The sequence below is a fragment of the Bombina bombina genome, chromosome 3 (genome assembly GCF_027579735.1).
Source record: "Bombina bombina isolate aBomBom1 chromosome 3, aBomBom1.pri, whole genome shotgun sequence".
NCBI classification, from domain to species: Eukaryota; Metazoa; Chordata; class Amphibia; order Anura; family Bombinatoridae; genus Bombina; species Bombina bombina.
Window position 1 is genome coordinate 111,146,338 of NC_069501.1, and position 16,098 is coordinate 111,162,435.

At 42.2% G+C, this 16,098-nt stretch overlaps 1 protein-coding gene across 1 annotated transcript in view; it reads right to left on the reverse strand.

Annotated features, from left to right (window-relative positions):
- The window catches only part of ITSN1 (intersectin 1), a 598,457-nt gene that overhangs the window by 528,370 nt on the left and 53,989 nt on the right, over nucleotides 1-16,098 (reverse strand). Inside the window, exon 3 of the mRNA XM_053705169.1 lies at nucleotides 2,552-2,710. Coding sequence (XP_053561144.1) covers nucleotides 2,552-2,710 — 159 coding nt within the window. The remainder of the gene's footprint in view (nucleotides 1-2,551; nucleotides 2,711-16,098) is intronic.

The following is a 16,098-nucleotide window of genomic DNA, read 5'->3' on the forward strand; positions in this document are numbered from 1 at the left end:
GGACCAACGTGTCCCGAAAAACTTCCGTAGAAGCAAATAGCGAGTATTGATCCCAGAGATTTTTAAGTTCCCACAGAAGAACAGAAAGACCTGCAGGAAAGAATGCCCAAGAAGAACAGAAAGACCTGCAGGACCAGCTGTACGGAATCCCTGTTCTTCCAACAAAACTGGGAATGATCTCGATAACAAGACTAAAAGGAGATTACTTCATCCCCCATGTCCAACGAGGTGAGCCATTCGAAGGAGGAGACTGATGAGTCCCATACCCGAGAAGGATAGGGTCCCCAAACCGCTCAAAAATGTGTCTCAGTAAAACACAAAGGCGAGCCCGCTGTAACGAAAGGCACAACACTAAGGAACAGTTATACCCGCAGGGAACTGCACATGCTCTCCAGTGGCCGAGAGACCTGGGGCAATCAGGCACGAGAACAATCGCAAATAAACATCTGGACTTTGTAGACGCGCAAGCGCCAAAAGTATGTAAAATCGAAAATGTGCCACAACCTTTGGGGGGGAAAATACACCATCCGAGGAGGGAAACGCATAACCTGGGTTACCCACATGTGTAGTAGTAGGAAGCAGTAGGGAACTCGCCTCCCGGAGGACAGGGCCCCTGAGGCGGATGGCTCAGCAGTCCCTTGAATCCCCGAGCCCGAGGAACAAGGCGCTCTAGGATGAGGACGGCCTAAAGAACATCACTGACTGACCTGAGTAAATGAGGCCAATTAGCTTTCTTCACAGGACGAAGAATCTGAATCAGAAAGTTGAACAATCTCAGTATCAGTATCCTCCATAACTGAATAAATTATACCAAAAAAAGGACTAAATATAAAAAACAATTTAAAACGGCACCTAACACCCACAATGGCTGGGGCACTCACCACCTCCTATGAACCAGACACCAGCAGACTAGAACCGTCGCCACACAGTCAGGAATGCGGAAATGGGAGACCATAAACTTAAACACGCCCGATCACAAGGTGAACCATACAGAACAAAAAAAGCGTGCCTGACCGTAAGGTCGCGTCAATTTAACAGGCCGTTATGTTCCAAGGCCACGAGCCCAGTTAACACTACACATAAGCAGATTGAATCACATAAACATGATTAAAAAAAACCTGTTCAATAATCCCCCTCAGGAGATATTAACCCTTAATTCCAAGATACTAAAGGAGTCCCACTGAGACTCTGTATTTTTCATGTGAGTTCGCAGGAACAAATGAGTTACAGTACATTCATGAAGAAGTAAAATGAAAGGATCTTACCGGAATCTACGCAGTGGAACAGGAACACGGCCCTTCAAGTGTGACGGATAGTAGCCTCGCCTCCGCCATGGACTTGAGAGAACAGACAGAGAAGCGAAGTTAGACAACGCCAATTACTGGTGGAGCTGTTAAAATAAGTTGGGATGGATTCGCAGAAAGACTCTTTCTGCATCTCTGGACTCAAACTTTCATCCAAGCCCTCACTGAGAGACTGACAGAATTACTTAAAACTCCCGTACCATTTTGAAAAGTACTACCCTCCATAAGAGACAGAAACAAAACTTCTGACACTTTTCTGCCAACCTCCTGGGACGAAAGGCAAAGAATGACTGGGGGATGAGAAAAGTGGGAGGAGTATTTAAGCCTTTGGCTGGGGTGTCTTTGCCTCCTCCTGGTGGCCAGGCTCTTAATTTCCAAAAGTAATGAATGCAGCTTTAGACTCTTTCCATTTATGAAGAAAATAAGCAGTTCACCCATATGATGCTGTAGATTGATCAAGGATTTTTTTTTTTTTTTTTTTTTTAAATACAGGCTAAAATGTCCTTCGAATAATAATATACATCGGAAGCTACAGCAAGCACTACCCAGGAGCTGAACCAAAAATGGGCCAGCTCCTAAGCTTACATTCTTTCTTTTTCAAATAAAGATGCAAAGAGAACGAATAAAAATTGATAACAGGAGTAAATTAGAAAGTTGATTAAAATTACATGCTTTATCTGAATCCTGAAAGTTTAATTATGACTAGACTCTTTCTTCAATTCCACTAGATTAGTACTTGAAACATTTACTTAAAACTAACAGCATGGCCAAAATTTCAGGAGTAAAAAGATTTTCAGATTGTCAGTAACACTGAGGAAGTCCTTTTACTTATTTGTGATGCAACGTCTCCACAGAGGGCTAATTAAGTGGTCAGCGTAGCCATTGGGATTAAAAGGGCATTATTGACTGCATTTCCCAAGCGGGCATGATTATCATCATCGTGTGCAATTGTGGCAGCCAAAGTGCAAACATGAGCCATTTTTATACCAACGGCAGTTTAACAGTAGACAATGCAAAGCAAAATAATTTGTAATGAGACAATTGACTTGTTAAGCTATGAAAAATTAAGTTATTATAGTTTAGTACAAGGGCGCCACTGTAACTTCTATCAGTATAATAATGTCAAAAGGACAAAACATTCTATTACCTCCCAAGATAAAACTACAAAAAATTAGGGCAGCAGTTGTAACTCTTTAATTCTAGATACAGCATAAGGAAAATGTTAGTGTTTGAGCCAAGCAGCATACCGGAGTGAGCAAAAGCAGGAAGAGACTGTATTATGGCAGCAGCTCCATTTGCCATGGGTGGCACTGCTGTTGCAGGGACAGAGGACACTAGAGGAGGAGACATTCCCACTACTGGAATGGGCGGCATTGGCACAGGGGCTACAGCTATTCCACTCATACCTGGAAAACACAAAAGTCAACATGTAAAGAGATTTGGATCAGGAGGCAAATGTTAATAAATGGTTAAGCAACTGAAGTTTAAAGAGATATACAGTAGGTAAAACATTTTTAGGCTGCATGTGCAAACGGCATCTAAAAGCATGAAGAGGAATGGACTACATAAAGGGTTGTTTTGAAGAAAAAACTAAATTTTTGCTTACCTGACAAATTTATTTCTTTCCGAACATGGAGAATCCATGACATCATTCCAAATACTAGTGGGATATTCAACTCATGGCCAGCAGGAGGAGGCAAAGAGCAGCGTCACTTCCCTTACCCATAATCCCCAGTCATTCAGCCAAAGGAAAAAAAAAAAAAAAAGAAGAAACACAAGGGTGAAAAGGTGCCTGAGGTTTACTCAAATAAACTGCCGAATTATAATTAAGAGGGCGGGGTTTTCTTTCCTATGACATGAGAGTCCACGACTTCATTCTAATTACTAGTGGGAATCAATACCAGAGCTAGAGTACACAGAACGAACAAGGAGGGAGAAAAAAAACACAATGTATGCTTACCTGATAAATTTATTTCTCTTGTGGTGTATCCAGTCCACGGATCATCCATTACTTGTGGGATATTCTCATTGCCAACAGGAAGTTGCAAGAGGACACCCACAGCAGAGCTGTAATATAGCTACTCCCCTAACTGTCATAGCCAGTCATTCGACCGAAAACAAGCAGAGAAAGGAGGAACCATAGGGTGCAGTGGTTACTGTAGTTTAAATTTAAAAATTACCTGCCTTAAAATGACAGGGCGGGCCGTGGACTTGATACAAGAGAAAAAAATTTATCAGGTAAGCATAAATTGTGTTTTCTCTTGTAAGGTGTATCCAGTCCACGGATCATCCGTGGACTGGATACACCTTTGGGATACCAATACCAAATGGATTCATTGGGATACCAATACCAAAGCTAAAGTACACGGATGAAGGGAGGGACAAGGCAGTAACTTAAATGGAAGGAACCACTGCCCGTAAAACCTCCCCCCCAAATATAGCCTCCGAAGAAGCAAAAGTATCAAATTTGTAAAATTTTGAAAAAATATGAAGCGAAGACCAAGTCGTCGCCTTGCAAATCTGATCAAAAGAAGCCTCATTTTTAAAGGCCCAAGTGGAAGCCACAGCTCTAGTGGAATGAGCTGTAATCCTTTCAGGAGGCTGCTGTCCAGCAGTCTCATAGGCTAAGCGGATTAAGCTTCTTAGTCAAAAAGAAAAAGAGGTTGACAAAGCCTTTTGACCTCTCCTCTGTCCAGAGTAGACAACAAACAAAGCAGATGTTTGACGAAAATCTTTAGTAGCTTGTAAGTAAAACTTTAAAGCACGGACCACGTCCAAATTGTGTAACACAAGGATGGAACAACAATCTCTTGATTGATAATCTTGTTAGATACCACCTTAGGTAAGAACCCAGGTTTGGTACGCAGGACTACCTTATCCGTATGAAAAATCAGATAAGGAGAATCACATTGTAAGGCAGATAGCTCAGAGACTCTACGAGCCGAGGAAATAGCTACCAAAAAAAGAACTTTCCAAGATAAAAGCTTGATATCTATGGAATGAAGAGGTTCAAACGGAACTCCTTGAAGAACCTTAAGAACCAAGTTTAAGCTCCATGGTGGAGCAACAGGTTTAAACACAGGCTTGATTCTAACTAAAGCCTGACAAAATGCCTGAACTTCTGGAACATCTGCCAGACGCTTAACTAGATGACAATCCTTTTTCCAAACCTTCTTGGAGAAAAGATAATATCCTAGCAATCCTGATCTTACTCCATGAGTAACCCTTGGATTCACACCAATAAAGATATCTACGCCATACCTTATGGTAAATTTTCCTGGTGACAGGCTTTCGTGCCTGTCTTAAGGTATCAATAACTGACTCGGAGAAGCCACGCTTTGATAAAATCAAGCGTTCAATCTCCAGGCAGTCAGCCTCAGAGAAATTAGATTTGGATGGTTGAAAGGACCCTGAAGTAGAAGGTCCTGTTTCAGAGGCAGAGACCATGGTGGAAAGGATGACATGTCCACTAGATCTGCATACCAGGTCCTGCGTGGCCACGCAGGTGCTATCAGAATCACTGATGCTCTCTCCTGCTTGATCTTGGCAATCAGTCGAGAGAGCAGAGGAAACGGTGGAAACACATAAGCCAGGTTGAAAGACCAGGGCGCTGCTAGAGCATCTATCAGTGTCGCCTTGGGATCCCTGGACCTGAATCCGTAACACGGAAGCTTGGCGTTCTGGCGAGACACCATGAGATCCAGTTCTGGTTTGCCCCAACGATGAATCAGTTGTGCAAATGCCTCCGGATGGAGTTCCCACTCTCCCGGATGAAAAGTCTGACGACTTAGAAAATCCGCCTCCCAGTGCTCTACACCTGGGATATGGATAGCTGATAGGTGGCAAGAGTGAATCTCTGCCCAGCGAATTATTTTTGAAACTTCTAACATCTCTAGGGAACTTCTCGTTCCCCCTTGATGGTTGACGTAAGCTACAGTCGTGATGTTGTCCGACTGAAATCTGATGTAACTCAGAGTTGCTAACTGAGGCTAAGCCTGAAGAGCCTTGAATATCGCTCTTAGTTCCAGAATATTTAATGGAAGGAGAGACTTCTCCTGAGTCCACAATCCCTGAGCCTTCAGGGAGTTCCAGACTGCACCCCAACCTAGAAGGCTGGCATCTGTCGTAACAATTGTCCAATCTGGCCTGCGAAAGGTCATACCTTTGGACAGATGGACCCGAGATAGCCACCAGAGAAGAGAATCCCTGGTCTCTTGGTCCAGATTCAGTTGAGGGGACAAATCTGTGTAATCCCCGCTCCACTGACTGAGCATGCATAGTTGCAGCGGTCTGAGATGTAAGCGTGCAAACGGCACTATGTCCATTGCCGCTACCATTAAGCCGATTACTTCCATACACTGAACCACCGAAGGGCACGGAATGGAATGAAGAACCCGGCAGGAATTTAGAAGCTTTGATAACCTGGACTCCGTAAGGTGAATTTTCATTTCTACAGAATCTATCAGAGTCCTTAGAAAGGAAACTCTTGTGAGTGGGGATAGAGAACTCTTTTCCTCGTTCACTTTCCACCCATGCGACCACAGAAATGCCAGTACTACGTCCGTATGAGACTTGGCAATTTGGAAGTTTGACGCCTGTATCAGGATGTCGTCTAAATAAGGGGCTACTGCTATGCCCCACGGCCTTAGGACAGCCATAAGTGACCCTAGATCCTTTGTAAAGATTCTTGGGGCTGTAGCTAATCCCAAGGGAAGAGCTACAACTGGTAATGCCTGTCTTAAAAGGCAAACCTGAGAAACCGATGATGATCTTTGTGTATCGGAAAGTGAAGATAAGCATCCTTTAGATCCACTGTAGTCATATATTGACCCTCCAGGATCAGTGGTAGGATGGTACGAATAGTTGAACGACGGAACTTTGAGGAATTTGTTTAAGATCTTTAGATCCAAAATTGGTCTGAAGGTTCCCTCTTTTTTGGGAACCACAAACAGATTTGAGTAAAAACCCTGTCCCTGTTCCTCCTTTGGAACTGGATGGATCACTCCCATAACTAGGAGGACTCGTACACAGTGTAAGAATGCCTCTATCTTTATCTGGTGTGCAGATAATTGTGAAAGGTGAAATCTCCCTTTTGGGGGGGAAGCACAACTGTCCTCGACAGGGATAGCAGTACGCTTTACTAGAGTAGAAACTGCTCCCTCCACCTTAGGGACTGTCTGCCATAAGTCCCATGTGGTGGCGTCTATTGGAAACATTTTTCTAAAAATAGGAGGGGAAGAGAACGGCACACCTAGTCTATCCCATTCCTTATTAATAATTTCTGTAAACCTTTTAGGTATTTGGAAAAACATCAGTACACACCGGCACTGCAAAATATTTATCCAGTCCACACAATTTCTCTGGCACTGCAATGGTATCACAGTCATTCAGAGCAGCTAAAACCTCCCTAAGCAACATGCGGAGGTGTTCAAGCTTAAATTTAAATGTAGAAATATTAGAATCAGGTATCTTTCCTGAGTCATTAACATCACCCACTGACTGAAGCTCTCTTTCCTCAGCTTCTGCATATTGTGAGGTAGTATCAGACATGGTTCTTAAAGCGTCAGTATGCTCTGCATTTTGTCTCACCCCAGAGCTATCATGCTTACCTCTAAGTTCAGGTAGTCTGGCTAATACCGCTGACAGTGTATTATCCATGACTGCCGCCATGTCTTGTAAAGTAAACGCTATGGGCGCCCTAGATGTACTTGGCGCCATTTGAGCGTGAGTCCCTTAAGCGGGAGTCAAAGGGTCTGACACGTGGGGAAAGTTAGTCGGCATAACTTCCCCCTCGTCAGATTCCTCTGGTGATACATTTTTTTAAAGACAGAAAATGATCTTTATTGCATAAAATGAAATCAGTACATTTGGTACACATTCTAAGAGGGGGTTCCACCATGGCTTTTAAACATAATAAACAAGGAGTTTCTTCTATGTCAGACATGTTTATACAGAATAGCAATGAGACTAGCAAGCTTGGAAAACACTTTAAATCAAGTTAACAAGCAAATATAAAAAACGGTACTGTGCCTTTAAGAGAAACAAATTTTGTCAGAATTTGAAAAACAGTGAAAAAATGTAGTAAATCAAACGAAATTTTTACAGTGTGTATAATAGGCTAACAGAGCATTGCACCCACTTGCAAATGGATGATTAACCCCTTAGTTCAAAAAACGGATCAAAAAAACGAAATAGACGTTTTTTAACAGTCACAACCAACTGCCACAGCAAGCTGTGGCCCTACCTTCCCCAATAAACGACTTTGGAAAGCGTTTGGGCCCTTTAGAGATGTCCTACAGCATTCAGAGGGCCTTTGAGGGAAGCTGTATGTCACAGTTTGTAATTTTAACTGCACCAACTGTAACTTTTATACTACAACAGTGGAAATTGTTTCTAGTCAAAATTTAAGCCAGCCATGTGGAAAAAACAGAATTTATGCTTACCTGATAAATTACTTTCTCCAACGGTGTGTCCGGTCCACGGCATCATCCTTACTTGTGGGATATTCTCTTCCCCAACAGGAAATGGCAAAGAGTCCCAGCAAAGCTGGTCACATGATCCCTCCTAGGCTCCGCCCACCCCAGTCATTCGACCGACGGACAGGAGGAAATATATATAGGAGAAACCATATGATACCGTGGTGACTGTAGTTAGAGAAAATAATTCATCAGACCTGATTAAAAAACCAGGGCGGGCCGTGGACCGGACACACCGTTGGAGAAAGTAATTTATCAGGTAAGCATAAATTCTGTTTTCTCCAACATTGGTGTGTCCGGTCCACGGCGTCATCCTTACTTGTGGGAACCAATACCAAAGCTTTAGGACACGGATGAAGGGAGGGAGCAAATCAGGTCACCTAAATGGAAGGCACCACGGCTTGCAAAACCCTCTCCCAAAAAAAGCCTCCGAAGAAGCAAAAGTATCAAATTTGTAAAATTTGGCAAAAGTGTGCAGTGAAGACCAAGTCGCTGCCTTACATATCTGGTCAACAGAAGCCTCGTTCTTGAAGGCCCATGTGGAAGCCACAGCCCTAGTGGAGTAAGCTGTGATTCTTTCAGGAGGCTGCCGTCCGGCAGTCTCATAAGCCAATCGGATAATGCTTTTAAGCCAAAAGGAAAGAGAGGTAGAAGTCGCTTTTTGACCTCTCCTTTTACCAGAATAAACAACAAACAAGGAAGATGTTTGTCTGAAATCTTTAGTAGCCTCTAAATAGAATTTTAGAGCACGGACTACGTCCAAATTGTGTAACAAACGTTCCTTCTTTGAAACTGGATTCGGACACAAAGAAGGTACAACTATCTCCTGGTTAATATTTTTGTTGGAAACAACTTTCGGAAGAAAACCAGGCTTAGTACGCAAAACCACCTTATCTGCATGGAACACCAGATAGGGCGGAGAACACTGCAGAGCAGATAACTCTGAAACTCTTCTAGCAGAAGAAATTGCAACCAAAAACAAAACTTTCCAAGATAATAACTTAATATCTACGGAATGTAAGGGTTCAAACGGAACCCCTTGAAGAACTGAAAGAACTAGATTTAGACTCCAGGGAGGAGTCAAAGGTCTGTAAACAGGCTTGATCCTAACCAGAGCCTGAACAAATGCTTGAACATCTGGCACAGCTGCCAGTCTTTTGTGAAGTAAAACAGATAAAGCAGAGATCTGTCCCTTCAGAGAACTTGCAGATAATCCTTTCTCCAAACCTTCTTGTAGAAAGGATAGAATCTTAGGAATTTTTATCTTGTTCCATGGGAATCCTTTAGATTCACACCAACAGATATATTTTTTCCATATTTTATGGTAAATTTTTCTAGTTACAGGCTTTCTAGCCTGAATCAGAGTATCTATTACAGAATCTGAAAACCCACGCTTTGATAAAATCAAGCGTTCAATCTCCAAGCCGTCAGTTGGAGGGAAACCAGATTCGGATGTTCGAATGGACCCTGAACAAGAAGGTCCTGTCTCAAAGGTAGCTTCCATGGTGGAGCCGATGACATATTCACCAGGTCTGCATACCAAGTCCTGCGTGGCCACGCAGGAGCTATCAAGATCACAGAGGCCCTCTCCTGATTGATCCTGGCTACCAGCCTGGGGATGAGAGGAAACGGTGGGAATACATAAGCTAGGTTGAAGGTCCAAGGTGCTACTAGTGCATCTACTAGGGTCGCCTTGGGATCCCTGGATCTGGACCCGTAGCAAGGAACCTTGAAGTTCTGACGAGACGCCATCAGATCCATGTCTGGAATGCCCCATAATTGAGTTATTTGGGCAAAGATTTCCGGATGGAGTTCCCACTCCCCCGGATGGAATGTCTGACGACTCAGAAAATCCGCTTCCCAATTTTCCACTCCTGGGATGTGGATCGCAGACAAGTGGCAGGAGTGATCCTCCGCCCATTGAATTATCTTGGTCACTTCTTTCATCGCCAGGGAAGTCCTTGTTACCCCCTGATGATTGATATATGCAACGGTCGTCATGTTGTCTGACTGAAACCTTATGAATTTGGCCTTTGCTAGTTGAGGCCAAGCTCTGAGAGCATTGAATATCGCTCTCAGTTCCAGAATGTTTATCGGGAGAAGAGACTCTTCCCAAGACCATAGACCCTGAGCTTTCAGGGATTCCCAGCCCACTAGGCTGGCGTCAGTCGTGACAATGACCCACTCTGGTCTGCGGAAGCTCATTCCCTGTCACAGATTGTCCAGGGTCAGCCAACAAAGGAGTGAATCTCTGGTCTTTTGATCTACTTGAATCGTCGGAGACAAGTCTGTATAATCCCCATTCCACTGTCTGAGCATGCACAGTTGTAATGGTCTTAGATGAATTCGTGCAAAAGGAACTATGTCCATTGTTGCAACCATCAATCCTATTACTTCCATGCACTGCGCTATGGAAGGACGAGGAACAGAATGAAGTACTTGACAAGAGCTTAGAAGTTTTGATTTTCTGACCTCTGTCAGAAAAATCCTCATTTCTAAGGAATCTATTATTGTTCCCAAGAAGGGAACTCTTGTTGCCGGGGACAGAGAACTTTTTTCTTTGTTCACCTTCCATCCGTGAGATCTGAGAAAGGCTAGGACGATGTCCGTATGAGCCTTTGCTTTTGATAGGGACGACACTTGAATCAGGATGTCGTCCAAGTAAGGTACTACTGCAATGCCCCTTGGTCTTAGAACCGCTAGAAGGGACCCTAGTACCTTTGTGAAAATCCTTGGAGCAGTGGCTAATCCAAATGGAAGTGCCACAAACTGGTAATGCTTGTCCAGAAAAGCGAACCTTAGGAACTGATGATGTTCCTTGTGGATAGGAATATGTAGGTACGCATCCTTTAAATCCACGGTAGTCATAAATTGATTTTCCTGGATAGTAGGTAGGATCGTTCGAATAGTTTCCATTTTGAACGATGGTACCCTGAGAAATTTGTTTAGGATCTTTAGATCCAAAATTGGTCTGAATGTTCCCTCTTTTTTGGGAACTATGAACAGATTGGAATAAAATCCCATTCCTTGTTCTCTTATTGGAACTGGATGTATCACTCCCATCTTCAACAGGTCTTCTACACAATGTAAGAATGCCTGTCTCTTTATTTGGTTTGAAGATAATTGAGACCTGTGGAACCTTCCCCTTGGGGGTAGTTCCTTGAATTCCAGGAGATAACCTTGAGAAACTATTTCTAGCGCCCAAGGATCCTGAACATCTCTTGCCCAAGCCTGAGCAAAGAGAGAAAGTCTGCCCCCCACTAGATCCGGTCCCGGATCGGGGGCTATCCCTTCATGCTGTTTTGGTAGCAGTGGTAGGCTTCTTGGCCTGCTTACCCTTGTTCCAGCCTTGCATTGGTTTCCAGGCTGGTTTGGGTTGTGAAGTATTACTCTCTTGCTTAGAGGATACAGAATTAGAGACTGGTCCGTTTCTGCGAAAGGGACGAAAATTAGGCTTATTACTAGCCTTAAAAGACCTATCCTGTGGGAGGGCGTGGCCCTTTCCCCCAGTGATGTCTGAAATAATCTCTTTCAAATCAGGTCCAAATAATGTTTTACCCTTGAAAGGAATGTTAAGCAATTTTGTCTTGGAAGACACATCCGCTGACCAAGACTTTAGCCAAAGCACTCTGCGCGCCACGACAGCAAACCCTGAATTTTTCGCTGCTAATCTAGCTAATTGCAAAGCGGCATCTAAAACAAAAGAGTTAGCCAATTTAAGTGCTTGAACTCTGTCCATAACCTCCTCATACGAAGATTCTTTACTGAGCGATTTTTCTAGTTCCTCGAACCAGAAACACGCTGCCCTAGTGACAGGAACAATGCATGAAATTGGTTGTAGAAGGTAACCTTGCTGTACAAAAATCTTTTTAAGCAAACCCTCTAATTTCTTATCCATAGGATCTTTGAAAGCACAACTATCTTCGATAGGAATAGTAGTGCGTTTGTTTAGAGTAGAAACCGCCCCCTCGACCTTGGGGACTGTCTGCCATAAGTCCTTTCTGGGGTCGACTATAGGAAATAATTTCTTAAATATAGGGGGGGGAACAAAAGGTATGCCGGGCCTTTCCCACTCTTTATTTACTATGTCCGCCACCCGCTTGGGTATAGGAAAAGCGTCGGGGGGCACCGGAACCTCTAGGAACTTGTCCATCTTACATAATTTCTCTGGAATGACCAAATTGTCACAATCATCCAGAGTAGATAACACCTCCTTAAGCAGTGCGCGGAGATGTTCTAATTTAAATTTAAATGTCACAACATCAGGTTCAGCTTGATGAGAAATTTTTCCTGAATCTGAAATTTCTCCATCAGACAAAACCTCCCTCATGGCCCCTTGAGATTGGTGTGAGGGTATGTCAGAACAGTTATCATCAGCGTCCTCTTGCTCTTCAAGGTTTAAAACAGAGCAATCGCGCTTTCTCTGATAAGTAGGCATTTTGGATAAAAGATTTGCTATGGAGTTATCCATTACAGCCGTTAATTGTTGCATGGTAATAAGTATTGGCGCACTAGATGTACTAGGGGCCTCCTGTGTGGGCATAACTGGTGTAGACACAGTAGGGGATGATGTAGTATCATGTTTACTCCCCTCATTTGAGGAATCATCTTGGGCAATATCATTATCTGTTGCATTACTGTCCTTACTTTGTTTGGACACTATGGCACAATTATCACATAAATTTAAATGGGGAGACACATTGGCTTTCATACATATAGAACATAGCTTATCTGATGGTACAGACATGTTAAACAGGCTTAAACTTGTCAACAAAGCACAAAAAACGTTTTAAAATAAAACCGTTACTGTCACTTTAAATTTCAAACTGAAAACACTTTATTACTGAATATGTGAAAAAGTATGAAGGAATTGTTCAAAATTCACCAAAATTTCACCACAGTGTCTTAAAGCATTAAAAGTATTGCACACCAAATTTCAGAGCTTTAACCCTTAAATTAACGGAACCGGAGCCGTTTTTACATTTAACCCCTATACAGTCCCAGAATGAGGCTCTGTCTATAACTAGAAAGGCCCCCATCTGAAAAAGGTGTCCAACACAGTGCCTGCCGTTTTTCTAAACATTCCCCAAGATTATAATACCAATAATTAGTTAGAATCTGCATAATATGCCTAGTAAAGCAATTGTTTTAGCCCAGAAAAATGTCTACCAGTTTTTAAGCCCTTTTTGAAGCCCTTTATTCTTTTATGTTTAACTAAGAAAATGGCTTACCGGTCCCCATGAGGGGAAATGACAGCCTTCCAGCATTACATGGTCTTGTTAGAAATATGGCTAGTCATACCTTAAGCAGAAAAGACTGCTAACTGTTTCCCCCAACTGAAGTTACTTCATCTCAACAGTCCTGTGTGGAAACAGCAATCGATTTTAGTTACTGTCTGCTAAAATCATCTTCCTCTTACAAACAGAAATCTTCATCCTTTTCTGTTTCAGAGTAAATAGTACATACCAGCACTATTTTAAAATAACAAACACTTGATAGAAGAATAAAACTACATTTAAACACCAAAAAACTCTTAACCATCTCCGTGGAGATGTTGCCTGTGCAACGGCAAAGAGAATGACTGGGGTGGGCGGAGCCTAGGAGGGATCATGTGACCAGCTTTGCTGGGACTCTTTGCCATTTCCTGTTGGGGAAGAGAATATCCCACAAGTAAGGATGACGCCGTGGACCGGACACACCAATGTTGGAGAAAACTAGGCCCCAATAAAGTTTTATCACCAAAGCATAAATAAAAACGATTAAACATGCCAGCAAACGTTTTATATTGCAATATCATAAGGGTATTACCCCTGGGAGTAAGCATGATACCAAGTCGTTATTAAATCACTGTATTCAGGCTTAAAGTGAAGGTAAAGTTTTCTTGAATTGAAGGCATAAATTCATATATTATTAAAAGAATAAGCTGTTCGTTAAGTTTATTTTAATATTTTTTATCAATTTTACTATTTTTTATAAATAAATATCTGCCTACCGTTTACACGAAAAACTCCTCCCCACCTCTACTTCCGCACTTTCTATGCTGTGACGTATAGAGCGGTCTCACCCGCTCTATACGCATCTCCAAAGCGCAAGCACGGTAATCATAACTATTGCGCATGCGCGAATCGCCGGTTTCTACCGATACTGAGCATGCAAAGCTATAGTTAACTAAGTGTGTATAGAAGTATCGTATTTATCCGAAGTACAGCAATCATTAGCAATGGTCTTCTGTTTCTGAGACGTCCGTAGCAAACAAACAGTGGTATAAATATGTGGCTATTCCTACTTAAATCTATTACGCATGCGCAAAAAACGGGAACGCGCCTTGAGTACAATATGGAAGAGAGATTAGCGCATGCGCACTTTAAAAGGGATGTGAGTGACGTAGATCGACAGCCGCCTAACGGCCAGAAATTCAATTGGATGTAAGGAGCACGTGATCTAAGGAGAACGTGATTTATAAAAAACGGGTTGAATTTGATTAGCTAGAAAGATAGATTTATTAGGGCGATAAGTACAGTTAACGATGGTTTAATACAAGATGATGAATGAAAGTCATATTCATTTGGGACAGAGAATTGAATTCAATATTGTCAAACAGGTAACTTTACCTTCACTTTAACTTACATTAATCCGGTATCAGCAGCATTTTCTAGTGTTTTCCATCTCTAGAAAAAATTATAACTGCACATACCTGATAGCAGAATAAACTGCCCGCCATTCTCTCGCTGAAGTTACCTCATCTGTGTAATCCCCTCAGACATATGTGAGAACAGCAATGGATCTTAGTTACAACCTGCTAAGATCATAGAAACCTCAGGCAGATTCTTCTTCTATTTACTGCCTGAGATAAAATAGCACAACTCCGGTACTATTTAAAAATAACAAACCTTTGATTGAAGAAAATAAACTAGCTATATTTAACCACTCTCTCCTACAACGTCCTTGATTGTTGAGAGTTGCAAGAGAATGACAGGCTATGACAGTTAGGGGAGGAGCTATATTACAGCTCTGCTGTTGGTGTCCTCTTGCAACTTCCTGTTGGGAATGAGAATATCCCACAAGTAATGGATGATCCGTGGACTGGATACACCTTACAAGAGAAACATCAGTACACACCGGCACTGCAAAATATTTATCCAGTCTACACAATTTCTCTGGCACTGCAATTGTATCACAGTCATTCAGAGCAGCTAAAACCTCGCTAAGCAACACGCGGAGGTGTTCAAGCTTAAATTTAAATGTAGAAATATTAAAATCAGGTATCTTTCCTGAGTCATTAACATCACCCACTGAATGAAGCTCTCTTTCCTCAGCTTCTGCATATTGTGAGGCAGTATCAGACATGGTTCTTAAAGCGTCAGTATGCTCTGCATTTTGTCTCACCCCAGAGCTATCTCGCTTACCTCTAAGTTCAGGTAGTCTGGCTAATACCGCTGACAGTGTATTATCCATGACTGCCGCCATGTCTTGTAAAGTAAACGCTATGGGCGCCCTAGATGTACTTGGCGCCATTTGAGCGTGAGTCCCTTAAGCGGGAGTCAAAGGGTCTGACACGTGGGGAAAGTTAGTCGGCATAACTTCCCCCTCGTCAGATTCCTCTGGTGATAAATTTTTTAAAGACAGAAAATGATCGTTATTGCATAAAATGAAATCAGTACATTTGGTACACATTCTAAGAGGGGGTTCCACCATAGCTTTTAAACATAATAAACAAGGAGTTTCTTCTATGTCAGACATGTTTATACAGAATAGCAATGAGACTAGCAAGCTTGGAAAACACTTTAAATCAAGTTAACAAGCAAATATAAAAAACGGTACTGTGCCTTTAAGAGAAACAAATTTTGTCAGAATTTGAAAAACAGTGAAAAAAATGCAGTAAATCAAACGCAATTTTTACAGTGTGTATAATAGGCTAACAGAGCATTGCACCCACTTGCAAATGGATGATTAACCCCTTAGTTCAAAAAACGGATCAAAAAAACGAAATAGACGTTTTTTAACAGTCACAACCAACTGCCACAGAAAGCTGTGGCCCTACCTTCCCCAATAAACGACTTTGGAAAGCCTTTGGGCCCTTTAGAGATGTCCTATAGCATTCAGAGGGCCTTTGAGGGAAGCTGGATGTCAGTTTGTAATTTTAACTGCACCAACTGTAACTTTTATACTACAACAGTGGAAATTGTTTCTAGTCAAAATTTAAGCCAGCCATGTGGAAAAAAACTAGGCCCCAATAAAGTTTTATCACCAAAGTATATATAAAAACGATTAAACATGCCAGCAAACGTTTTATATTGCAATATCATAAGGGTATTACC